The 27794-nt window shown below is 40.7% G+C and overlaps 1 protein-coding gene across 8 annotated transcripts; it reads right to left on the reverse strand.

The window, feature by feature from the left end:
- Nucleotides 1-579: 579 nt before the first annotated feature.
- sun1a (Sad1 and UNC84 domain containing 1a) lies at nucleotides 580-27612 on the reverse strand. 8 transcript variants are annotated; one of them, XM_072667735.1, is made up of 24 exons: nucleotides 26988-27612; nucleotides 25674-25769; nucleotides 16449-16646; nucleotides 15602-15804; nucleotides 15406-15432; nucleotides 14739-15032; nucleotides 13971-14093; nucleotides 13061-13189; nucleotides 11819-11899; nucleotides 10748-10855; nucleotides 10462-10560; nucleotides 9394-9487; nucleotides 8828-8886; nucleotides 8577-8743; nucleotides 8217-8483; nucleotides 8024-8116; nucleotides 7027-7067; nucleotides 6775-6925; nucleotides 6293-6559; nucleotides 5837-5921; nucleotides 4930-5045; nucleotides 4683-4850; nucleotides 3279-3371; nucleotides 580-1292 (listed from the first exon to the last, which is right to left on the reverse strand). In XM_072667735.1, the coding sequence occupies exons 2-24, from the start codon at nucleotides 25748-25750 to the stop codon at nucleotides 1179-1181; spliced, it is 3054 nt and encodes a 1017-aa protein (XP_072523836.1). In that variant the 5' UTR covers nucleotides 25751-25769; nucleotides 26988-27612; the 3' UTR covers nucleotides 580-1178. The 8 variants fall into 8 exon arrangements, with proteins under 8 accessions (XP_072523836.1, XP_072523837.1, XP_072523840.1 ...); XM_072667736.1 differs by lacking the exon at nucleotides 26988-27612 and adding an exon at nucleotides 26703-26863; XM_072667739.1 differs by lacking the exon at nucleotides 26988-27612 and adding an exon at nucleotides 19614-19741 and having other exon boundaries at nucleotides 25674-25765.
- Nucleotides 27613-27794: the final 182 nt, after the last annotated feature.

Raw genomic sequence — 27794 nt, forward strand, 5'->3', positions numbered from 1 at the left:
AGCTCAGTTCACTTTCCAGGACTTAATCTCAGAATGGCAAACGTGGACCCTCACATTTCCTCTGATTTGACAACAAAGTCGTCCAACTTAGACACAATTACTGTTTGTACTAAGTGGTACTGGACTGGTGTTGCTGTTGCTATTAAATTTGAACATTCCTCTTCTACTGCCAGAGGAGTTTAAAGTAGAGCCGTCTCTACTATACAGCTTTTTGTTCAGGCATCATATAGCAGACCTCCATTTGGTGCAATATATGTGCTATTATGGTCAATATAAAGGAATCCAGTATGAAAGTTCCCATGTGGAATTACTAGTGGCAAGCCTTTATTTGTATAAAACAAGATCAATGAATTCAGGCATTTAAACAGACAGTAAAGGGTGGTAAAAGGGTGGGGTGGCATCTCCTTTAACTGTTTCTGGGTCTTAGTTACACCCCAACTACAAACTTTAAATGTAATTATTTAAAAGTAGCAGTGTTGCATTTCATAGAGGTTAAAAGAAGGTCATTAGATCGGACCAACCCAACTTCTGACTACTTCCTTTTCAATACAAACATGAATTCAATTTCTCACAAAACAATTTTTAAAAAATTACTCTTTATTTGAACATTCCACACAACCAAAATATAGCTTCATTGCAAAAGCCAACCTGTGGTCCCTTAATTACAAAATTATTTGAAAAGTATTTACAAAAATACACAATACAAAGTCTTACTAAGATCAACTCAAAATACATAAAAAATAAATAGTGATTAATTAACAGCCTTGTTTCGCTGAGTATTTGAAACTCATTACACTATGCAGGAAAAGGGGCAAAAAACAAATTATTAGCCGTGCTTAAAGCTGACAAACTATTAACAACATTTACAACATGTAGTTTAAAATACATTCTAGTCCATTTTATTTAGGTTTGACTTACTGAGTGTTCGAGTGCAATTCAGACCAATCCAGAGTTGTCTGAATACAAGAGGAGAATAACCGAGTATAGGATAGAGGAGTACTGTCTTGTGAGATATACAGGAGTACAAAATGGAGAGAAGCAGAGGAGCAAAATCTAAAGGTTTAGCAAGCAGTCACTTAGCCTGTCTCCAGCCTGGACCAGACGGGCCGATGGCACAGTGTCTCCTTTGTGAAACTCCAGTCTTAAACCATAAAGTCCTGATCCAGCTCAGTGTTTGATCACTGCTGTGCAGGTTCGCCATGCACCCGGAAACGGTAGAGGCAAGTGTACTCTGGGTGACCCCAGTTACTCAGCACTCTGAGCTCAATGATCTGGTAGGCGTTGGAGTTTTCCTGAAAAAAGGAAAAAGTATTAGAGCTTACATACAGAACAAAAAGTTTGTAGAATCTTTAAACACATTCATTTAACTTCACCCAAAAATTAAACAGAAGATAGAAACAGACAGACAGAAAAAGACAAAATGATATATAATAGAAAAAGAGGGGGGAGGGGGGAAAAAAGAAAAAGAAAAAAGGGCCTTGTTTAAAAGCACAACAGGTACTGCTGGTGAACCATCATAGTACAAAGGCAGGAAAATATTCACTGGCCACTCTAAATTGGCTGTAAAATCTATTGGTATGGTGACCAGAATTTCGACCAAAATTAAAGAAATGTTTTTCAGTATGGTCAGATATACTTCTGATTTGGGAGATGTTATACCAGTATAATTAAAGATTAAAGTCTTAAAAGAATGGTCATACTCTTCTAGAGTACACATTATTTTCTGCTTGACTGTACATTTCCATTTTTGACTATTTGAATCTGGCAGCAATCCTTATTACTGTGTAAAAATGTTATAATTAATGGCCAATAGAAACCCTCCAAAATGACTTCATAAAACCTTTTTACATCAACTTTTAAAAGTTAAGGCTTTTCCCTAAATTGTAAAATTACCATTTTGAAGACAAGGTTTTTTTTATGAAAGTAACAATAGGTTTCTTTTTCTACCGTCAGCACTGCCATTGGTCATTAATCAGTAGTTTAGGTTAAATGAGTATCAGAATTAACTAGTATTTTACTACCCCAGCCCTCATTTGCTGTCGCAGCAAGTTAATTATACGGTTGGCAAATTCTGACAAAATAGGAGAGGATTTGATGGAATAGTTTGTGTCTGACCGACTCTGATCTCATCATTTCTTTAAGGGGCCCAATGAGAACAAGCAGTATCCAGACTATCAAATACCAGTGTCTTCAAGTCTTGCACACACCCCATCCCTTAGCAACGCGTACACAGATCATCCAAGATTTTTGGCCCACCAAGCGGACTACAACGATTGGAATGTTCAGCTATCTGTACTTGTGTATGTATGCATGCATGCATTTCCAAACAGTGAAATTTTTCCCCAGACTAGAAGGAAAATCATTTATTTATATAATATATATAATTTTTTAATGCCATCAGTATGGCCATTAGTTTCTGAATTAGTTCTGATTGGTTCCTTCAAATCCAAACTGAATGCTTTACAGTTTACAGTTTTTGAATAGGCACTGTGTTAGTTTTAATACCGTCTATTGAAACGGATACCTGTACTGTATTAGATTTTGAACAGTATGGAGCCGATTGCTTAATTCTGTAGACATCCAGCAGAGGGAGTGCTTGCTGGTTTTCTAGTGAATAAAACCGCAAGAAACCACTGGGATTTTGTCTTTCCTGTTTGATTGGTTTTACTAGAAGTTGGCTGGTAGAACCACCAAATCTAATACTTCAGTATTAGATTACTTTATATTACTTTAAGTACCAATACATTTTGTTGTCACAATTAGTGACATTAACACAGTAGTCCATGGATGATTATTTTGCATGCAGATGCCCTTTCCAGTCCAAGCAATATTGAAGGACAAAATGCAAAGAACACCTGGCTCTCTGGACTACTAACCAATCAAAAGCATGCTCTTTAAAATAGACGATAAGAAACATGTTTGGCAATGACACACTCATGATGTGGCGGAGCTGAGTGCAAATTTATTGATTTCTTCAAGCCACATTATATTTTTACTTCTTCCAAAGAAAGCTAGAGAAAGAAAAACAAAAATATTTTTAGACTTTCATGTAATGCAGAAAAAGCAGCACTGATACAAATCAGCTTTCTAGATTTTAATCTAACACGCACTGGGTGAAAACAGAATGGGGATTAATCTTAGACATTATCTGTGTAGGACATGCATAAAGCAACTTGTCCAGATGTATTGCGGTTACATCTCAGTAACTTGTCTGACAGACAAGGCCTGAAAACCACCCATGCAGGCACACAGTGTGCCCCCTCCCCCACGCCACTTACCATGACTGGGTAGGTCTGAAGCGGCTCTCCATCCTCTTGGTAGACGTATCGTCCCAGAACCTGTCCCTCTTCCTGCTGTTCATCTTCCAGACCCTTTAAATAAGGAAAGAGGAAAAAAAGTCAATCAACCCATATCAATATCCCTTCATCTCCCACTTTTCCCTCTCACTTTAGATAAAACTCTACTTGACATCTCACTAATAAGAAACGTGACAGTAGAGAATTCTGACTTTGTTTATCCACATATTGTAACTTAAGACAGAATAGAACCATTAAACAGAACCATTAAAAAAAAATATATAAATATAAATCTTTAAAATAGTAAGAGAAAACAAAAAACAAAAAAACATTAAATCCCTTCTTAATTTTAATGGATGTTAACAGAGATTTTATCCATTTTATTTAAGTCATGCCATTTTCAACTTAAATTAATTAATTGAATAAATATGGAAATTAAGATAATTGCATCCTTCAACCAGGGCTCTGAATAGTTTGAGGAACTAAAATCAGAAACTAACGGCATTTTGGAGGGAAAGAAGGAAGGGGTTTGAGATATTTGGTTAGTGGTTAATAACGTTATTTCTCATCATTTGTGTTATCGTCTCCAAACTCAAATGTTATATGTTAAAAATATAATCAAACCAGTGTGTTGTGCTGCACATGAGAATGAGGGGAAGAGGAGAAAAAAAAAGGGTAAAGAAAAAGGAAAATAAAAAATTAAATTAAAACATAGCTAGCCAACTCAGACTAATGGCAGGACTAGGGGCAGACTAACTACATGCCATTCTGCGGTTACACACTGAAACACCAACTACTAATCAGTTACTTGATATTTAAAATGAACGGTCAGACTGTCAGGTGTGGCCTTGTTCACAGCCTTTAGTTCAACAACTGAAGCAAATTTAAGAAAACATACCCAATTAAAAATACTAACAATACATTGTGCAGCTATGGTTTGTAACTTTGTAGTAGTCACATAAAAAAAGCCCAAAAACAAAAAAAGAAACCCAGGCTGGAGCGTCAGCATTAGACCTTAGGGGATTTAAATGTTTATATTATATATAAATAAGAGAGTGATCTCCAACCCTGTTCTTGAGAAGTTGTCTTTCTGCAGGTTTCAACTCCAACCCAAATCTACCACACCCTATTGAGCCAAATCAAGAACTGCTGAAGACAGTAATTAGTTGAATAAGGTGGAGTAAAGCAGGCATTGATACAAAGCCTGGAGAAAGGTAGCTCTCAAGGAGAAGGGTAAGAAAGCACAGATATAAGCACGCCCATAACCTTTGTTAAGAAATACATTATATCTCAGAGCAAATTGCCTGATTTTCTTGTTTCAAAGCCCTGGTTTTGATCAACAATCACCACGACAATATGGGGTACAGTGACAGATTCACGACTTACATAGACTGTGAAGTTACGTGGGGCACTGCTGATGTTACCGGTAGGTGAGAGGGTTTTGGGGATGTGCTCCACAGAAAAGGCTGTGGGCACTATCTTCATGGACAGACGAATCACAAGATATCCATGAGAACCTCTAAATGCCCAACAGTTTCCAGGATGCACGTCCGGCTGAAAAAGAGAGAACAAATAGTGGGTTGCACTGCAATTCCCCCAAATCTTCAGCAAGCATAACCGAAAATAAGCTCACCTGTATGACGGCCCGAGGAGACTGGGAAAAGTACCACAGCGGCAACCCAAACAGACTCATCAGTGCAGTCTTAGTCTCGTACGTCTCTGAACAACGTGTGCTCAAGACGCTGCCACCTACAGACAGTCAGAATTCATGCAAATTGCCATGGTTCTACAAACTAAACACTTCACATAGCACACTGAAAAAATTTGCAAAACATGTTTTTTAAACAATTGTTTCTTATTGGGCAGTTTTTTTGTTTGTTGGTTTAAGCTAATCCTCACAGTTAAGAGAATAAGCAGAACATGTAAACGATGCTGGTCTTAAGTTTTTTCCCCCAGCAGGGAGGCAACATGGGTTACAAGGCTATTATCGGTTTTATTTAATGCTCACTAAAACCCAAGAAGTGGTTCTCACTTTTTAATACTTTCATTGGTCATCCTTAAAAAAGAATGACAAACCACAAAGTGATACGACCAAAACAGTCTGCCTCATCTAACTGAAGCACAGCAGCATTAGTCTGCATGTAGCAATATTTGAATTACAGGCTCATTTAAGTGTAATAATACTGAGGACCTCCATGCGCTACCTACACATGATCCTAGAGATGAAGATGCTGAGTTCTGGTGTATCATAAATGCATTAAATATATGTATTGGCTCAATCTAAGCCATGGTTCAATAAGGTAGTTGCTTAAATATGTATCTGATTTTTTATATATATATATATATATATATTACACACACACACACACACACACATATACACACACACATACACACACACACATACACACACACACATACACACACACACATACACACACACATACACACACATATACACACACATATACACACACATATACACACACACATACATACATACATAAGTGCCTCTTGAAAACATGATTTGATTACTGTACCTCCAGACTCCAGAGCATAATCCACAAGGCCAATGCGGTCCTGTGAATAGAGCTTCAAAGCGTTCTGCACAATCAGCTGCACTTGCTGCCAAGAAAAGAGCAAAACAGAAAATGAGCGGGAGTCGAACAATTAGACTTTTCTCTGTCCTGGCACCAAAGTGGTGGAACCAACTTCCCCTGCGTATCCAAACCGCAGAATGCTTGTCTTCAAACACCCACTGAAGACCCATCTCTTTCAGTAGCACTTAGAGCACTAATCTTGCACTTATTAAAGGCTTGTGATTGCACTTAAAGGTCCTGCTTCTGCTGATATTTTCCTAGGCATAAGGCCTAGCTAGGGACATTCTGAGTGAATAACAAAGCACTTCTGTAGCTCACTCTGGATAAGAGTGTCTGCTACTAGTCAAACGTAAATGTAAAATACTATTAAAAAAACATTAGTGTCTTTTTGTTTACCTTTTCTGACAAACCCGCATCGCCAGTGGTGTGTAGGACAGCCTGAGTGACAGTCTCTGCACAGGGCCTCTGCTGTGTCTGCTCCACATTAAGCGACACATTACCAAGAATGCTCCTCTCCAGAGCAGCAAGCGAAGCATGCATGTCCGAGCTGCTCACAAAGCGAGCAGACAGCCACTGCAACAAAGACTCCGGCAGCTCTGCTCCGGGTGCCTGTTCACTGCCGTACAGCAGAGACCGTAGCTCCTGCTTAACCTGCTCAGACACCTGCAGAGCAAAAGAAGAACCATGACTTCCATTGGGAAATGACTGCTCTTCTGCCGCTCAAGGCAGAAAAAGCCATGTAACAGAGACTACATATATACACCAATCAGATACAAACATCCCATCTCAACTAAAGCCACACTGCTAGAAAGAAGAAAAAAAGGGAAACATTCACAGAAAGCTTGGGAATGGTCATTAGCAAAAGGCAGGTCACTTACTGTGTTATGGAGAGAGTCCAGCTGTTCACATCTGCCCTTACACAACATCACTCCCTGCAGGTCACTCTTGATGCTGCCCAGTGACTCCTCTAGTCTGCGCACCTCCGCCAGCAGAGTCGCATGGGAGGCACTACCCACTTCCCCTTCCCCACTGAAGAGATAACACACAGTCAAATGTTGAAAATTCTGAAATTATTTCTTTATACAGAAGCAGGTCCAATGCAGTAAATTCTGATACACTGATGGACTGACCTGATAGATTGAGTTGTCGTCCCTTGCAATTTCTGTAACTCCTACAAATAAAGATCAATCTATTAAGTATGTCAGAAAAATAAAGACATGTTAACATATGAGGCAGGGGTATGGATGTCTATATACAAGGCGTGAAAGTTAAACCCAGGATTTCATTTGCTCCCAATAAGTGAAAGAAGCAGGGCCAACATGGTACAATATTAAACGTTTTCGTGGGCGTCAGCCCACCCACTTCTCCAAAGTTACATAATGTAGGTAGCAGCATGCTGAGTCCGGAGTAATAAATGACAATGATGCTATTCTCCCAATTACAGATCAGTGGAGAAGTTAAGAGGTTAAGAAAGAACAAAAAATAGAAAATCCTACTGTGTGCTGTAATGTAAGAAATGTAAAATTCAGCACTTGTCTTTTTCTAATCTAACGCATGATACAGAAAGTTTACATTCACCGAATCATTTAAATAAAAGCTATGTAATGGGGGAACCTTGCATGGATCTAAAGGTTGAACACTTTAACTGAAAGTGTGTAATCTATCAGTGAGTGCACATTATTTTAGCCCCAAACCAACAAGCTCAATTTTCAAGCATGGCAATGTGACCACCAGCTGTTGTAGAGGTCCAGATATTTATTTTTTTATTTCTTGAATATTTGAGTAATAGATCTTGAGAAGCTTCCAATGACATCGTGAGATGGGGCAGCAAGGCACAATCAATAGTTGTTGGAAAAGTTATTCATATTTCCATACACACAGAAGCTGCCTCTTGCTATCACTATGGTTGGGTTAAGGTTTGGAGACTGAGCGAGAATTCATGGGAGTTTTCTCCTTTGGGCTGGGCTCTATGCATCATTGCATTCAAAAAACTTGACAATATGAAGCTGGCAGTTATTCTTTACACTGTCAGAATTTCTTTATATTGTATTAAAAAGCTCCAAAATGACTTGGAATTAAAAAAAAAAAAAAAAAAAAAAAAAAAAAAAAATGCACAAGTTACAATACCTCAGTTTTTAGAGCCACATTCTTAATTAGTTCTTCAACCTGGGTTAGCCGGTGCTCCTGAGCCAGATTCTCTTCTTTGAACTCATTCTGATACTGGAGGAAAGCATATCAAAGACAAAAAGCTCAAATTAATACTCTTTTCTCCATGTTCACTGATTAGAATATTACAAGTGCTTTGTGTGTGTGCCCTCACCTGCTGCGATTGCTGCGTCTCTTTCTCCATCTCTGACCTCAGCAGGCTGACCCTCTGCTCCATCAGATCGCTCACCCACTGGCTCAGGCCATCTCTGTTTGTGTTCTTGTGAAGCTCGTCTTTCAGAACGTTGTAGAGGCCGATTACCTCTCCGTGACTCTTCTCCTGCTTGCTGCCCGCCACCGCTACCCGCTCCCACAGCTGTGCCAGGCTTTGCTCTAGCCGTTCCAGCCGCTCCAAGTGAGCTGCAGACGCTTCACCCATGCTCTACAGAATGAAAGAAGGTGGTGGTAAGTGGATAAAGTGACAGTTCATTTAAAATAATATAAAAAAAAAACAACGCAAATCAACCTCATGTACCTCATAGTGTCCGTATGATGGAGTGATGCCAGGATGAACTTCAGTAGCTGCATCGATGGGTGTTTGGGCAGTTGTGGGTGAGTCGAGAGAAGAGTCAGTCTTCCACAACGTCACATTAGCTGCAGGCAAAATGGCCCAGAGGCTGGACAGACCCCAGTACCAAAGAGCTACAAAAAAGGAGGACCGATTAGGCCAGACCTAAATCTAAAAGTCAGAGCTTTCAGCAGTAGCATGTGGGCTGCTGAACCTACCGAGAAGCAGCAGAAAAGGAAGAAGGATCAGCAGAAGCTTCCGCAATATGGGCAGGCACCTGGAGGACAAGACAAAGTATATTAGATATTTAACTGCTACACAGAGATACACATAAAACTGTGTGAGTGCTTCAACTTGCTAATATAATTTCCAGAACCACATAACGCCAGGATAAGCTAGGGTAGGCTGTGTGGACCATTAAAAAGCTATGGTATGCTGGTTAGCTAGCTAAAAAGATTTGATCTGATCTGCTTAGTGTTATCTTTTAGCCTTTTCACCCTCTCCAGAGGCATCCTCGTACAGAGTAACTGCATTGGGGCTTCCTCCAGTCAGCCTAGCTTTAGCTTTTAGCCTTTTTAGTTGCACTTACACCTTCTCCTGAAGATGATGTGTTTAGCCTCAACACTTTTGCTTGTGGGCAGGGTGTATGTTACAAAAAACAACAAAGAACTTTAGGGTTTCGCAAATTGGCTTGTTTTGAATGAAGACAACAGTATTTGAATGGTATGTCATATCCATGTACCAATTTCAGTTATTTATTCCAATCAAGCTTATATGAACTCACCTTGTCAAGATAAAGACGTTCAGCAGAGACATGAGCATGACCAGCTGGTACCATGCTGTCCCCAGCCACCAGAATGCTCCCGAAGCCGCCTTGCCTATAAGTAGACAGTCAGTCAATCAGTCAGATACAAACGAGGCCTCAAACAGGATTAGACAATGGGCTGTTGAGGTAAAGGGGCTTCAGCGACAGATTAGAGTGAGTAATCAGCTGAGGTAAAAAAGTAGGAAGACACATCTGCAGGTCACTGTGTTAGTCACACAACCAACCACCCACACTGAGGGAAGAGGAGCACAATCAATGTAGATACAACAGCTCAGATTTAAAATTTGACTCTGCTTCACTCCCTCATCTGCATCTTCTACTGTGAGAGGAAACAACAAGCTGAGAAATGCATTTAAAACATGCTTTGAAATGACATTAGAGAGAGCCACAATCAGGAATCCATATAATCAATTTAGAGCTTTTAGGCCTAAACCCATTTTTGTCTACATACCACCCTGCTCGATCTGGCCGCGTATTCACTGCTTTGTCTAAACAACTACAGAGCAACGCCTCCTTTCCTAGGAACTGGCTAAGCTGGAATAAATCTCATTAGCCACATGCGGGCTCTCTGCAAAGTCAAGCCAACCCAGTATGAACCGTTCACAACAGAACAAGCTTGTGAGGTCTACTGTTGTGATAGGCACTGCACACAAAAGAGGAGTGGAGGAACAGTGTGACAAATGGGAGCCATGTTAAAAGCGAAGGTTTGAGCAAAAACTTGTTTCTCCCCGTTTCTTCAGGTCTTCTTTAGTTTTGCACTGGAGCTACAAGATTAACATAGCTAACAAGTAATGAATCATCATTACCACCAATTATACTATGCAAACTGTAGGCCTAATTTGCCACACATTCACCTCAGAAATAGTCTAAGTTTGATTTTTGCACCAAACCTTCACTTTAAGAGATAGACAGAACCCTTAGTGGGGGTACAGTTGACGCACACAGGGACCAGAAGAGTTCTTGTCGGACACAGCATCTCATGCAGGGACTTTCAAAAAGCCTAAATCAAATCATGGTTACAATGACCTGGAGACACAGCAGCCAAATACAGGACAGAGAGAATCCTCCGTGTGATAAGCCAGCCTGCTGAAAGAAGCCTTTGCCCCGCCCTCAGCAGACTGCTGCCTATACACCACCAATGGAGAAACAAGAGTTCGTTAAACTCGTCTTGCAACCAAAAACCACCACACTCAACCTTGTGGCAATCAGTAACCATAAATGCAGTGTATTCAAAAAGGCTAATGCAACTCAACACATCATTAATGTCTTCTGAGCACATGCATAAACTGATTTGTACTACTACTTTCACAACCTGTGAAAATTACAAGGAACCACAGAGCCCCTATGAGCTGCTGGGCCCTGGATGACTGCTTGTAGACTGCGCTCGTCTTCAGAGTCTGCTTCCCTTTGCAGTCGTCACCTGTTGTGATTTAAGAGGTGAAGCATAGAGACAAGGGTGAGGAATGGGGGAGGGAAAAAAAAACAAAAATCATGCATGCATACATGCATATATTTTTCACACACACACACACACACACACACACACACACACACACACACACACGGAATGCACAGATACAGGAATGGTGGGCTAATATTGATGGCATATATGTAAAAATACCAGTTGATACATTCATTTATAAATATTTAATACATTATAAATTGTGACTACAACAGGAACATGGACATGAATAGACTTTTAAATATTTCTTTTAAAGTATCAACTTGAAATACCACTAAAACCTAAATATCTACCAAGGATACATACGGGCCAATACTACAGTTCCAATATTGATGTGTCCATCCCTAAATACAACTTGGCCATTTCAATTATGATAGCAAGTATGAATAAAACATTTGGACAGCCCCCCTCTCCCCATTTTATGTCAGAAATACACAAAAAGACAAAACCACAAATCGCCAAAAACTGATCTGCCACAGAGGAATGGAGGACTGAAGTAGGTGGGTTTGTCGATAAAAGCTCTGTCTGCTTGACTGAAGGTTACAACAATCTGCTTGCATTAGTCTGGGTGACTCATGTTGGTTTTGTTTGCCGTATGTGAGGACATGACTAACATCCGTTTGAGTGCAACACCTGGCACAACTGATCAACACTACCTATACAGAAGACATAATGGAAGCTAAATTATGTAATATGCTTTTGGTAGCAAATCTCTGGTAAATCCATAAATCCTGCCCATTCATGGAAGTACAGATATTCAGAAATAGAGGCATAGAAATACTAACAACTGCTAGTGTTCGAAGCAATCGCAAAAAATTCAGTTAATTTACATTTCATCCAGTGAGATTTAACTGCCAACACATATGGTTAGTGTAGCTTTTATTATAGGGAGAGTAGATATTAGTACAGAACTGTACTTACACAGAGGGCCACTGAGAGTTTGATGTTCCTTCTGAGTCACCAACTCATTTACATTCATGGTCCCACAATAACCAGCGTGACCTAGAGAAAACCAGGACAACAAAAGACATCAAATCACTCTGTTCTCTGGATTCAGCCGCCAGTGTTCCCCTTATCCCTGTGATCAGATTCTGGGATGTGCAGTGGTGGAAAGAGAAAGGCAGAATTTGCATGTAACCAAGGTAATTCCCACAGGAGAGGGAGCCATTTGGTTATGTGCAATACGTCAAGCTCAGCGAGAGCAACACAAAGCACTGCAGCAGAAAGGGTTAAAGTGTGGTGGACACGGTGAGACAGCAGCTGATAAGAGGGAAAGACTGCAGAAGAGATGTCAGATTCGAAGCACTCTGCTAAGTGAAGGGGGTTAATAAAGGATGAGAGGATGTGACACTGCAGTTTCCGAGGCCCTCAGGGTGAAATGGGTTCATAAAAAACAACCCAAAGCCTCAACACCTCAAGAGAAAGACAGCTTCCAGAACAAAAGACAGAGGCTATAAGACAGGTTAGAAGACAGCAGAATACAGTAGACAGCCCATATGACACTTAGAAACAGAAATTTGATTTTGCGCCTATTCCATGGTTCTTCAACTCTGGACACAGTTTGGTCATCGCTCTACTAAAACACAATGGTCATTCATCTGGTAAATACCAGGTTTAGTGGGTGTGTGAGCAGGGAAAGCACCAAACTGTGCTCAGTAGAAGCCCTCCAGAATCAGAATGGAAGAACACTGGCTTAGTTTATGTTGTAGAACACAGAAAACACAGGTAGGTAGTGACTAGGGCCAGACCGATATATCAAGCTAATAAAAATGAGTCAATATTAAAAAGCTCCATGGACATATCAGCATTCCTCTTAAATCCCATGAACATTTTATTTAATACAATGTAAAAATAAATAAATAAAATTGTAGTGGTTAAATTGCAAGATTACTTTTGCAGCTTGTTATAAGTTTAAGAGTTTCTAATGTTCATGTTTAAGAAATCTGACCGATGGGAACAGAGCTGACCAGTGAATCGGCATCAGTCAGTAAAGCATTTCATTTTGACTAAAATAATTATACTGAAATTATTTTGGATATCGAAAACCCTTAAAATACACGTGATTTAATTAATTGGGTTACTACTTTTTTTTTTTTTTAGATATATATAAATACATCGGTTGGGCCCTGATATTAGCAGCAATACTCAAGTCTCCACTAGTACCTCCATTAGCATTGACACTGCTGGCCACTTTCAGCCCAGCAGACTGAGACAGCAGTGCGAAGGCTGCAGCAGAGGAACTGGCCACCCTCCTGAACATACTCACACACCAGTTGGTCACTGACAGCAGGGCTGTAGAAAGATTAATACGCTCATTAATACATTAGGAGATGAACGCCACCAATGCTTCCACCAAACGTCCACAATCAATCTGTCAGATGTAAATAAAAGGTAGTGGTTCAGAGTGGTTGGATATAACAGTGTACCGTGGATACGGACCCAAAAAAAATGGAAAAAAGTTAAAGTAGAAACTTTACAGGAAGTGGAAAAAAATGTTTTTGTAAAACTAAGTATTTCACAACAAACCACTCTGAATGAAAAATAAATATATATCAAAAACTGGTGGAATACCCCTGACAGGTTAAAGATCTCAGACCTAGGAAATGAATGCTGGTGTTAGGGAAGAAACGTTTATAGAAGGTTGCTCAGAGTCAGAGTCAGCGTCAGTGTGAAAGCATCAGAGTTCCCTCTACCCAGACTAATTTACATGCAGTGTAAATCTCAGTCTAAAGTGCTGATAAAACTCCACATCAGCAGGGCAGTGAACGCTCAAAACACACACAACTCAAATTAGATCAAATCATTAAAATAAATATATGGGTTTGTATTTCCTCTATAGCCCCTATACAGTGTACAATATAACTCATCACCACATTTTCCAAGTGAGAGAGACATGTACAGAATGTAAGACGCACCACCAGGTTTAATATCAGAAGCTTCATAAAAAGAAAAGAAGCAGACGTCGCAATAAAGAACGATGACAGAACTATTAACTGCACCAGAGTGAAAGAGTGTGAGGCTGAAATCACAGCAAGACAAGTGCAGAGTTTAGGGGCAGGAGTAAGGCTGGTACCTTTGCCCTTTTGAGTGGTCTTCGACAGAATGCTCTGCATGAGCAGTGTAAATACACACACTACAGAGGCAGCAGCTTTCCTGCTGTAATGCAGGCAGGTCTCAGAGAGTGTCCCCAGCACACCTGCAGATAAAATATACTCCTGCTTAAAACACAAGCACTGACGAAGAAGCACAACCCAGGCTACAAAATCTGGAGCACTTACATGCACATACTATGCCCAAATGTTTGTGGACATGCTCGCCAATAAATGCATGCCGATACTTTAGGTAGATAGCACATATTACTGACAAGCGCAGCTTATCTAGTTCCTGTAGAGAAAAATCAAAAAATGTGTAAACTAAATTTATGGGAACCATCCCTAATGCCAGTGGTGGGCTACAGTGGTATAAAGTCTCTTGCATTGAGCTGTGGATCAGTGAAATTGTCCCCAATGCTGCTGTCCATATAGCGCATGTCTATTCAGCCTAAAACTGTTCAGCTTATTTTAGATAAAATAAAAAAATAAAAAAAAATAAGTAGTTATTACACAGCTTATGGAGAAACCCTGCATTGTGAAACAAGCCAGGGTTGTGTCAAAGCTGGGAGAACGTCAATATATGTAGGGCAGAGATATTTCAGAGCCATATCTGGAAACCACCAGACTAAACTGCGCATAGCAGCTCAGACCAAGCTCAAAAAAAGGAAAATAAAAAAGATAACACTCCTACATCTTGGTGTCTTGGTGAGAGCTCTGTGCTGCAAGTTCTAAACAATGAGTTCTCTCACCGGATTTGTGTCGGCGGCTCTTTTCTCTACTGTAGACCGTAGTGTAGGGAGAGGAGGCTCCGTCCCCTGGGGCGAGGTGCAGAGCAGAGGAGGAAAAGTAGGAGCAGGAGGAGGAGGAGCAGGGTTTGGAGGAAGAGTAGGCGGGCAGAGCGCTTCGACTTTCAGCGCGAGTGGTGGTGCAGTCTTTGCAGATATAAGTGCTGTTCATGGTGGTTGTCTGAGTCTGAGCCTGAGCAGAGTTCATGTCACCGTTGTTCACCGAGGTGAAGCTGCGGTCCACCCGGACAGTCTGATCTGAGGGACATACAGAGGAAGATGTTTAGCATTGGATTATGATGATTATGTAAATTGATTACTATATAAAAGTATAACAACCTGATTACTTTCCATTACCTAGTGGATTACATGTCTTTATAAAGCCAATATCCATATAAATTCTGTTACTACCCAACTGTGATTATACTGCAATGTAACAGTATGCACATTCATGCAGTCATCTACAAATAATGCTCAATTGTTTTTGTAAGCAGGGGTGCCTCACCAACAGGAAAAAAAAAAAAAAAAAAAAAAAAAAAAAAAAAAAAAAAAAAAGTGAAATCTGATATTCATGGTCACGGTGATGTTTTACTAGACACAACAGTCAGCGCTTAGATAAGAGATTACATACCCTTGATATCTCCTTCCTCATCCAATCCTAAATGATAAAAATAGAAAGTAAAACTGTAAAAGTCCATCTCTGACCATCATGTGGCACAAAGAACCATATATATATATATATATATATATATATATATATATATATATATATATATATATATATATATAAAAATCACAGACTCTCTAGCCTGGTGTGAGCCACTGACCCCAGAAGCGGTCAACGAGAGTGCGCTCCTGTATGCATGACTCGTCCAGCAGGGAGGACAGCAATGAGGCGTCGCTGGCAGTGCAGCTGCGCATGCTGCTGTTGTGATCTTGCAGCACCGAGGTAGACTGAATCTTTACAGGAGTCTGAAGCAGCGAACCTGATCCAGCTGTGGAACGATGGGACCTCCTGCTCTTCAGGGTCCTGACAAAGAGAGCGAATGAAATGGAAATGTAATATGATAAAACGTATATAACGTAAAGCAATAAGACTAATCCTACGGAGTGTGTCATACAGCTAGGCCGGTCACGATTATTATTAGATACAATATGAGACAATAACTACGATATATTGTCCCATAAATAATGGCAATACATTATTTTATGCCACGGATATAATAGCATCATAATGCCACAATACAATTACTTTTAAAGGGCAATACACTTCAAATTATAAATTAATATTGAAATTGCTGGGGAAAAAAAGGCTTTAAAAAATTATACAGAAATAAATATTGACATGGCTCATTCAAGTTAATGGGCACTCCTTGCTCAGTAAACAACTGACAATATTGAGCTCAGCTTAATAATTTTGTGATCTCAATATGTCCATATGTTAAAAGCAAATGTCTGCAAACACCATAAATTACATTTCTTTTCAAATGACTTAACAACTAAACATGGTTTAACTTTAAAAACATTTTACTGTATTTGCAGCTGCAATTTACATTACATTACCTTAACGCTAATCCGGACATTACATTTCATTATTTTATGGATGTTTATGTATTGGCCTATATGTACATAATTGCTGGACATTATCCCGTCCCAGATAAAAAGCCAGCTCACTTGTTCTCCTGATGAACAGAGCCTCCAGAACTGTAGGAGACGCTGTGGTTGTGTGACGAGTCCAGCAGGCTGTCATCGCGGTAGTGACTGTTGCCTGCATGCAGCCGAAGGCTGCGCCGTGACATCCTGGGCGAGTCGAACACGGGAGCCAGTCGGTGCTCCCTCTCGTAATCCAGTGCTGTCGAGGAATAGCTGGAGCTGAAATGTATGGAATGAGCTTATTAATAGACTGTTGGCTGGGTTTGTGGATCTAATCTTAAGACTAGACTGCAATGGCATAGACGTTACAGAACATGAATTATGATTTGATTTGAATAAGAAATTAAATTAACCTGATCCTAACAATTCTCAAATTTGCAAACATTTCAATCACTGACAAATTGTTTAAAGCAAAGCTGCAACAATTTACTGGCAAGGCAAACTGCATAAACTAAAGCACTCTATAAAAGGTTCACCCGCCAAAGAAGTGCAATGAGCAGAAAGATTTATTTAACATTAAATTATAGTATTACTGTAACCGATATAATAATTGAAGAAAGAACAATTGATTTTTTTTTGGGGGGGGGGGGGGTCTTATCACAAGACCAAGATTGTGGGTCTTGTTTATACAGCCCCTAAAGAGTAGTAACTTTCTGGACTATGGTACAAAAATCTGGAATCTGCATTTTTTCTATTAAAAGGGAAAGCAAGCAAACCTGGAACTGGTCAAAACTAGTCTACCAAATGCCACTGGAAACACTCCTAAAACCATTCATTTAATTTTGTGCTCTAAGGCTGGGCTATGACATTTTATCAAAAACGATCAGTTTCGTTATTGTGATACAAGCAAGCATATCATAGATATCAGAGCTTAAAAAGCACAGACTAACTGCAACTACATTAGAGTGTAATTAGTGCTGTTTAATTAGATGAAGTGCAGCAGAGTAGAAATCACTGTACTCAATATGGGAGTGAATAGCAGCAGACCTACGGAAGCCATTGACAGAATAGACAGTTAGACAGCTAGTCTACATTTGTGGATTGTGTAAAATGTATGTGATTCGTGGAAGAAGCAGAGTAAAGACTTAACACCACTAACTGAATACCCCTTTTTTTAAGTACAGCACTCAGCCCAGTTCAGAGAGTACCAGACACAGCAGAGCTGGCTCCACAGTGCAGTTCTACATGAAAATTCATGGGCACTCAAAGCAAGTGCTCGAAGTCTGACAACATTTTTAACATGGTTGATGGTAAAAGAAGGAAAGCACATTTTATCTTGAGACAATGCAGGGACATTACAGAAGCCTGAAGCATTACCAAGAGAACACATGACATCCAGCCCGGTCCTCAATTGGTATTGGCAAGCAGCTGACTGTGCTGAAAGACTAAATGGTATTGGGCCCATAAACACGAATTACCTAACAATTATTACCCATCTACCTACTAAAGTATTAATTATTTAGCTAACCATTCAGATGCTACTATGAAATCAATACGCATCTCGTCATTTAAGTATATGCCTACATGCAGGCCTTCAGATTTTGAAAGGGATAAATAAAAGGATCAGAGCGTGGTCAGGTTTGAACAGATGATCCCCAACGCATTTAACACCTGGAACAGAACGTTTTGAGAGATGCTTTAAGAGATGCTTTCATTTTCCAGAGTTTTTGATACCATACCTATTTCCTTAAATCGCTGCTCTAGACATTGGACTGCTTTTACATCTTCATAACACTGAGAGTTATCCAGTTTGTGTACAGACATTCACACTGACTTGGGGGATGGCAGTTTCTCTTTTGTGACATTATGAGCAGTATTAAAGGAAAAGCTCAAGCAGGGGTCTTAATTTGATTTGTAAATATTTTACTGCTACAGTGGAAAAATACAAGCGGATGAACCAAAGCCCGCACTTGCAGTGCTTCTGGATTTTATTATGCAACTGAACTGTGTCAAGATTAAAATTAGTGTCTGCTGAGGCAAATTTAGACACACCAGTAGTGCCTTTGGGCAAACCATTCCAAGGTACTACCACAGAATATAGAGCTCACAGAATGTCTAGTTTTCCATCTCACTACCAGGGCATCAGCTGATATTTTCCAATGTACAGTGATTACTTCCTCCTGCACAACCCCTAGCTCCAGTAACAGCAATGTTTTATGATCATGCACAGAGAAAGCTGGAATTTCAAGCCCCACCATTTTTTTTACCTTTTGGAATCTTAACAGCAAGCATCAACAGGCTGTTTTCACACCTAGTAATAGTTTGAGTTTTTGTTTCATTTTTTCCCCATTTGCCAGGCTGAATCAACAACAAAAAAAACCTGTTCAGAATCTGGCAGGAATTCAGACACTGTTTCACATGCGTCTCCATTAGTGGCAAAAGGAACCTTTTTTTGTTAGTCTACAGCAGGGTCGCAACGGTAAGATAACCATCCCAGTTTTACAGCATCACAGGATCTCAATTCTCACAGATGTTCTTATATGCTGACCAATGTATTATCATATGACCCTACATTAAAAGCCTGAAACTATTAAGTATATGCAAAATCTCTCTTTTAAAAGAACATAACGTTGCATTGTAAAATTGCAAGTACACCACGGCAACTCTAGACCGTGCGATACAGTGTATCAGCCTATTTATTCCACTGCATTCAAATAGGGCTTGTTTACAGCTGACATTTACAAATACCAAAGTTCAGAGAACTTTGAAAAGAAGTGAATATGAAATTGTTCATATTAAATAGATTTTCTGCTACATTAAGAACACAATTTATATTTTATAAACATATCTGGGGACATACAAAAATGTACCCTACCTTTGAGCACTGGCAAATAAACTAAACTTTTGTATTACAAAGTACTGAAGTGCGTTCTCTGGAGAGGGTGTGTTCACATATTTTCACTTTAAAAGTAAATAAAACGCTCCTCTTCTGAGGAGGTCAGGGAAGCATACATGGCATTTGGCACAACATTTGCAGCGTGGAAGCTAAAGCACAATGAGGTATTCCTGACTTAATCAAAGTAAGCAGCATTGCAATTTTTGATCACTTCTTTACGACTGATTGGTTTGATTATTCTGCAATTAGCATTTAAAATCAGCAGCAAAAAGCATGTTGTGATTTAGCATTATTCCCTTGCTCGCATATTGAAATAGGATCATCATTCTGTAGCTTGAAGTTCAATTTACCTGCACTGCAAAAAGGTAGATGTGAAAACAGCCCGAGACGAGCCACTACAATGGATTTAGGAACTGGATCCTTGTCAAAAACTTTTTGACTTTACAGCGTTCTTCACTATGCAGACTGATCCAATGCTCTGAAAAATGCAACACAGTTGATATAATAATTACAGAATATAGGAGGGCAATATTTGAGTTACAGTGATACTGTGTCACAATACACTGTCACAACCCAGACAGTACGCAATTAAGGAGCACTAAACATCCACATGTTCTATTACAGGGAAGCGTTACGGTTCGAATGGATTTAGGGCTGTGCAGCGCGGAACACAAGTCCTTCAAGGGTTCTCTATAAACATTACAAACTTTCTTTGCTTGGTGGTTCTTGGAATGGTTCGCCACTATTCATTTGTAGCGGTTACACTATAGTAATTTTTAATAATAGTTAATCAGTTTTTGATAGAAATGCCCTGATGGTGCTTTTGTCAGTTCTAGCTCATGACAAAAGCAAGTGTCATGATACAGATCATGTATCCAACTGATTCAAGAGTCATGACGTCACGTTTTCGCTGCATCGCTGAGTAAAACTGAAATCTGAACGATCTTTAGGTTTGTTTTCCACCATCAGCTTAGCTCCAGCCATGCCATATGCACATGAGGATAAAAGAGAAGGTAGCTTGAAATAGCTTAATCTCCCTAAATAAAGGCTAAGTAGAGCGTCGGCTGCTGCTGTATTCCAGCGCAGGATGGGCAGCGCCAAGAGCAGACCAACAACAATGAAAACGACAGGATGGCCAAACAACAGGGGAATACGCTCGACTCCAAACACAGAAGAAACACACCACCCCCACCCAAAAAACACCATAAAACGGAATAAAAAAGCCACAGAGTTACAACACAGGAGATTTTTTTTTCCACATGCTGTGCCTGGCTATGATTTCTAGAGGACTGAATGTTTCCAATGAGGAAGAAGAGAAAACACAGCAACTGCCATCCCTCTGGAAACAATCCCAGCATTCATGTGCCTGAACTTTGGAGCTGTTCTCATTGCAGCAGGCCTGCTACATTTGCGTAGGACATTTGAGACAGCTGAATACAGCGGACTGGCAGGAACTCTACAAACGGTGACTTCTAGTAAAGTTGTGCTGCTGGATAAACTGCTAGGTTTGAAGCCTGGGAGGCCTCCTTCATTTGCAAAAACAGAACCTAACTGCTAACCGAAAAGACTAGACAGACAGACAGCGGCAGACTCGGAAAGAGACGAAAGGAAAGCTATACACACAGCAGAGTCCAGCCCCAGCTCTCCAGATCCCACCTGTCGTCAAGGCTCATGCCACAGACAACAGTCGCAGACAGGCACTACGGTGTATACATGCTGATCGCGCTTACACACTCTCGCAGCGTAGCTCATCAGCAGATCAGAACAGGCTCAGTGGGAGGGATATCAAAGCTTTACTCCATTTACACTGTTCACTTCCGGTACAACAAACTTACTCAACCCGTTCCCTCCCTCCCTCCCTCCTGCAGGACTTATTGTATCTTGGACTCCTTCCCCTCTTCCTTAGCTGCTCTTTGCCCCTATTACTCTCCTGCTCTCGAAATACCACCACATTGAGCTTCAGAAGCCATGAAGCTTTTAAACTGGTTTTTAGACATTACAAACATCAGACATTAATACCGAGCAATCAATTTGTCTCAGAAATTAAAATTAAACATTTCCCCGGCCTGACAAAGATATTGGAATTTTAAAGACATTGTTCTTGAACTATGCCGCCTTGCCATCAGCAGCCAAGGTCAGAGAGAGCACAATCGGCCGTGTTTTCACCCCTCTAAAAGCAAGGTTAGTCGGCAAAGGGCAAAGCCGACGACAAAAGTGTTGGCTGCTCGGCAAGGTCACATTAGCAGCAGTTCGAAAAGAGGTGGTGACTAGCTTTGCATGTATCGGAGGAGACATGTGTTAAGTCCTTACCCTCCTAATATCTGGAGCATTGCTAGCATAAGGGTGGGTTAACTGGCACCCAAAAAAAACACACACACACACACACACACACACACACACACACACACACACACACACACACACCTAAGACAGGGTCTTAAATCAATAAGAGGGAGCTCATAAATATCAAGCATCCCAATAAGCACACACTGTTAGAAGCCAGCTGTTCTCAGCCTGAGGGCGGCATGTTTTTACATAGTTTTGCAAATGACTGTTACCCCCTCCCCGGCTTCAGGTCAGTTGCAAGACGAACGGCAGATTCAAAACATCTAACTAATTTTATTATAAGCAGTCACAAAAAACAGCTCCCCCCAAGTGTTCCCACAAAATTGGAAGCATACAACTGTCCAAAATGTCTTGGTATGCTAAAACTACATACTAAGGGGCCTACAGGGCAACCCCAGAAAAAAGACCCCAACAGCATCCCTCCTCCACCAAACTTTACAGCTGGCACAATGCAGTCAAGCAGGTAACATTCTCCTAACCTTCACCAAATCCAGACTTGTCTATTACACTGCCTGACAGAGAAGTGCAAGTTGTCTCCACTGCTCCAGAGCCCAGCAGAAGAGAACTATACACCATTCCAGCTGATGCTTGGCACGGTGCTTAGTGATTTGAGGCATGCAGCTGCTCATATATGGAAACCTCACAGTTTGTGCTGATTTAATGGTAATTCAGTGAGCTCTTTAGAACCACCCACTCCTTCACTAATGTTTGGTAAGGCAGAATGCATGGCCAGGTGCTTGATAATTTTTATTTTTACACTAAACGAAACTCTTGAATGATTAGGTTTGTCCCAATACATTTCAACCTCGGAGATAAGTTAGTTTTTATGGCCTTCACAGATAAGCAAATGTACATTTATGTTTGAGGGCCTATAAGAGATATGCAACATATTTCTTAGCCTATATGGAAAAATAATACATGTTTTTGAAATTCTGCAGAGATTGTGTTTTGAAGGCCTAATATAAAACACTTTTGGATACATACAGAAAAGAAAAATACATTTTGGATGATCCCCGTTGCAATTTAGTGTAATGTACGCCACAGATCCACACAAGCTGCGTTTGAACTGTAATTTTTGCCAGCTGTTGGGAAATATTTCAAAATGTGTTTTATATCAGTCAAAGAAAAGGCAATATGATTTATTTTTCTTTGCTAACTGCTGCTTTAAAGGAAAAATAAATAAATAAAATTAGGCCAGTCCCTGCACATCATGATCCTACCCTCACTTTTCAATCACACTCGCTCACTGGCTTATATTAGGTGCTGAGGATTAAAGGGGTCAGCACTGACCTGAACCAATTATGCTGTTTCTTCCTGCTGCTTCACGACCTCCCCCATCGCTGAGCAGGAGACAGTCTAACACATGCAAGAATCTAACTAACATTCTGGGTCAATTCCAGTTCAGCACAACAAATGTCCTTCAGCACTGGGGCAGGGGCAGCACTGGAGGAAGCCAGCCACGTCCTAAATGACAAAGCAAAACAGCCCAACAGAGCCCACTATTCTGAATGAGTTCAAGGCTACTGCTTTGTCTAAGAGTATAGACTTATACTTTGCCAGTCCATATGAAATGAGACTTGACACTTTGTCTCATCCTCTCATATACAGCTTTATAAACACATGAAGCAAAGCAATGAGCCATGCAATGCAGCACTTTTACTACCGTTAAGGGCTACAAGCATTTTTTGTAATCTAAGCAGACCAGGACCCTGCAGGCTATTCTGATTCACTGCGAAAGACAAGAGGGAGTGTGTAATGTCAAACGTGTGATAGGAACAATGTCATTCCTCTGTCCTGACAACACACAAGAAGAATGAGACAGACTTAGCCACTGTCACTCAAGCACTATCTTCATCCTGTTCTCACACACAGACAAACTAGTTGAGTAGGCCTTACTTACACATCCATGTATTGCCAAAGAGCAAATATACAGCACTTCATAGTGAACATAGGAATTAACATATTGAGAAAGACCCAAAACAAGGGGTGGGCGATATGGCAGTTTTATCATTAGTTGATTAATTACATCACAACATCCTTTTTTGATCATATTGTAAACATTGGCGGCAGTGGTTCATTTTGTGCTGTTTAAACCTCTGACCGCTAGATAGCAGTGTTGTCCTTCAGACCCCACTGTTCTCCTTGTGTGTATGTATACAGAATTTACCAGCAAGCAAAACTCCATTCAAAAGAATGCATGGGAGTCAGCATCTAAGCTCTATTTAATAGCGTGCAAGCTGTAACTTACAGATAAATTATCAAATATATCACAATGCAGAAAACCGCAAGTTCTTAATCTGAAATCTGTCTAACATCTGAAACACAGAGTCGATGCTTTGAGTGGCAAAAACAAGGATTCCAGGAGATGAACTCAAAACAAAATGTTTCCTGCCAAACTAAGTATGGGGTGCTAATTCACCTAAACCAGGGACATAACATTTCTATGCAAATTTTGATTTTGGCCAAAAAACAAACCCACAAATGATAATGTCTTGCTTACAGTATTACAATTTATTGAATTGTAAACCCCTGTATTGGCTATACATACCATAACAGCAGGTACTTGACAATACACAGCCCTAATCAGCAAATCACACAGATTTTAGCTAATGAGCTTTTGTATGACTTTGTACAACTTTCCTACTTCCTACACCAAAAATATATGCGTGTGTGGGTGTGTGTGTGTGTGTGTGTGCGTGCGTTAATCAAAGCGGTTCTGTTGTGTTTTAACGGCGAGTAATTTTAGGCAAGTCCCTGCCCCTCACTGCGTCCTACATATTCACATACTACATACATACTCAATATGCAGCTGACATATTGAGCATGTTGGAATTTAATTGATCAAAGTTCGACTTTGGAGCACAACGTTGTTGCATTACTATGCACTAGTGCCTGCTGTCTGTCAATGCATCGGTCTTACTGAAACCAATGGTTACATGCCTACACGAGACCTAGTAAAGAGAAAATACCGTTTTGTTGGGGAGAAGCATCAAGAACGGCTCCTTACTAAACAATTTTGCATATGATGAGACCAAGGCTCGCACACATGATGCCAAGACTGCACAACTACACTGCTAGATTGTAAGAGTTTACCACAGAGTCATAAAAAAAAAAAAAAAGCTGAAAATGTAAAAACGTTAATTTAACAAAAGGCACATTTCCAGACACACTTTAGTTTAATTACATCCCCCAACAATTAGTTCTCTGCAGTTAGATTAAGTGCAGTGCAGTTGGTTAAATGCTGAATAAAATGATAAAAAATAAACTTGCAACCTTCTACCTTAAACATAATACTATGACTTTGCTGCAAAGTGCATTACGACCAGAGATCACAATGAAAATGTCAAGTATCACTACTGTGGTCACCCATCCATGCCTCAGTGACTCACCAAGCAACAGCACTGCACACAAACCCACAACTGCACACTCGCGCACACACTTGCACGACTACACACTAGACACACCCTCATACAAGAACTTACTCAGCTGCAGCTACTTTTCCATCCCCAACTTCTGTTTTCATTTCTGAAAGGGGAACACGCCTCTAAACTGAAGAATGTTGTAACCTACTGGGTTTATTAGTCACTTTAGAGGCTCTGGTAACTATTTTAGAATATAGAGAAGCAGCTCCAGTTATGGCCCTGGTCTAAACACTTAGCTAGCTTAGCTGTTCCACTGTGCCACACCCCAAATGTCAAAAAAAAAAAAAAAAGAAAAAAAGAATTTAGGCTGAATGCCACCAACACTGCCCAGTCACTCCGCCATGTCAGTTCATGCACTTCAAGACCAGGCTAAAGCATGAACGTGAGCACCCTGGAGGCAAGTCTGTAGGAACGCACACCCTGCAATTACGCTCGGTGCGATGTTGGAGAGTTGTGCAACGCCCATGCCCCGGAGCAGTGGTGTGGAATTCACCCCACCACCTGCTATAAGACACCCCTGCATAAATGATTTATGAAGTTAGGCGGGCTGAACACATGCAACTTAAATCAGACTTGTGTTTTTGTGTGTGACTAAGCTAGACATGAATTAACATCCCGAAAAGCAAACCATCCCATGCTCACCTGAGAGAGTAGGTGTAGCCCGTATTCTCTGCAGCGTGCTCTTGAGCAGTGTGTGTGCGTACTCTAGAAAACGCCATGGTGTCCCTTCAGTTCAGACTGCAAGAATCAAGGCAGGGGAGTTTACCCTTGATACAGAATGCAACGACTTTTCGCAGAAAAACTCACCGAGTGAGGCAACTCAACCCTTTTGAGTTCTGGTGAGGCAATAACTCCACTTTAACCTACACTGGACATTGGATAGGCTTTGCAGTGGTTTGAACTGCCTCTATGCTTAACAACAACAACAACAACACCACCACCACCAATAATAATAATAATAATAATAATAATAATTAGGGATGCATCAATATTGGAAATGAGGGATAGTGCCAGAATCTCTGCAGATTAGCTTTTAAATAGGAAAAAAAGTGGCATTAACAAATGCTTACATATGATATGATAAAAATAAGTTATCAAATATAGATTGCAGATTTTAAAACATCAGTCATAAAAAAAATACACAGTAGTGTGATAAAGAAATTTGATTTTTGTTAAAGACATTTACAGTACAAATGAGATTCCAATATCATTGTGCATCCCCAATAATACAACATTTACACTACTTTTAACTACTACTACACCCACCACCATTACTACACAAAACTACTACTATTAATAATAATAAAACACACACACACACACACACTACTACTACTACTACTAATAATAATAATCAAAAACTACTACTCAAAACTACTATTATTGCTGCTAATAATAATAATAATAATAATAATAATAACCAACCACCCTGGGTATTGTAACCCAGGCTGGGACGCATTAGATAATTTCAAAACGCTGCTGAAACTCTCCTCAATCAATCATGGACTGAATCCAAGACACTCCCTGTCAGCTACGTCCTACAATCCCCAAGCAGTGCTAAATCCTGACAGTCCAAGAGCCGAAAAGGGGGGTAAAACAACATTTTAGATGATCCGGGATTTATTTCTACTGCAATTTAACTTCTGATACACTTTTCTTACCGATACTTACATCCAGAAAACCCTACTGACTGCACACGGGAGAACGAGGCCATGTGGAGCAGCAGACCGTGCAGTATTGTAGCGAACTGCATCCAAACAACGTCTGATTTACAGCGCCTCAGACAAATCAGCTGCCCTGGGCTCCGGCTGCGCCATAGCACGGTTTATTTTTGGCTGCCCGCAGCGAGCAGGGATTCAGTAACACTAAGGTGAAAGCTAACCACTGGCTCAAGCCCACAGTACCAACAATAATCCAACCCTGAAACAGGATTGCAGCAGAAGCGAAGAAACGTACCTTATTAAAAGCAGCTCTGAGCCATGACGGCGCAGTACGAGGCGCCGTGCGCGGGGTTAAGAGACACTACAGACACCGCGGACGCAAACAGACAAAAACCAGCGCTCCTGACTGACTGCGCTTTCTACTCCGAGGACTGCCCAGCTAGCTCGACTTCGCGCCGCAATCTGACAAAGGCCATGACGTTAAGGTGTGGAGAAGTGGGCGTGAGTGAAAGCGCACGAAAACTAACTCAGGAAAAAGGAACTCGGGAGGAAAAAGGACGGCAACTAATTCAGAGCACACGCACCAAAATGGCCTCTCAGCAGCAAAGAAAAAGGAGCAGGGACCTCAGCCGTTGATCCCTCCCGTCTTAAATAGACAGTACACCCTCCACCGGTCAATGCAGTGTCCAGCACGCATTGTCTACGACACAGCACATGCACAACACTAGGCATCAGTTACACCACTAATAAAGCTGCCCTCAACTCAGGAACTCCTTGCATTTGCTTTGCTGTTCATATCTCGCGTTTAGAGGGTCGAGTTAATCTGATTGCTAAACCCATGTGACTAATGGAAAGCCCACAGAGCTGCCGCGGCACGTCTTCGCCCTGTAGCGTAGCTAACGCAGCTCAACGGCCTCGCTCCGCAAACTGGGATTTTCCACAAAATGTAGCAAGCGCTACCAGCGCTGGCCAAAATGTACAAGTGCATTTAAACCATTGCTGCAAGGAGTCGCGAAAGCGTGTGGAGATACGTGTTTGGTCCACTGTCGGGAGAAATTGGAAACGCAGATGAGCGGAGTCTTCTGGAAGGAGCAGACCTGGC

This window comes from Salminus brasiliensis, chromosome 22 (assembly GCF_030463535.1).
Source record: "Salminus brasiliensis chromosome 22, fSalBra1.hap2, whole genome shotgun sequence".
Taxonomy (NCBI): domain Eukaryota; kingdom Metazoa; phylum Chordata; class Actinopteri; order Characiformes; family Bryconidae; genus Salminus; species Salminus brasiliensis.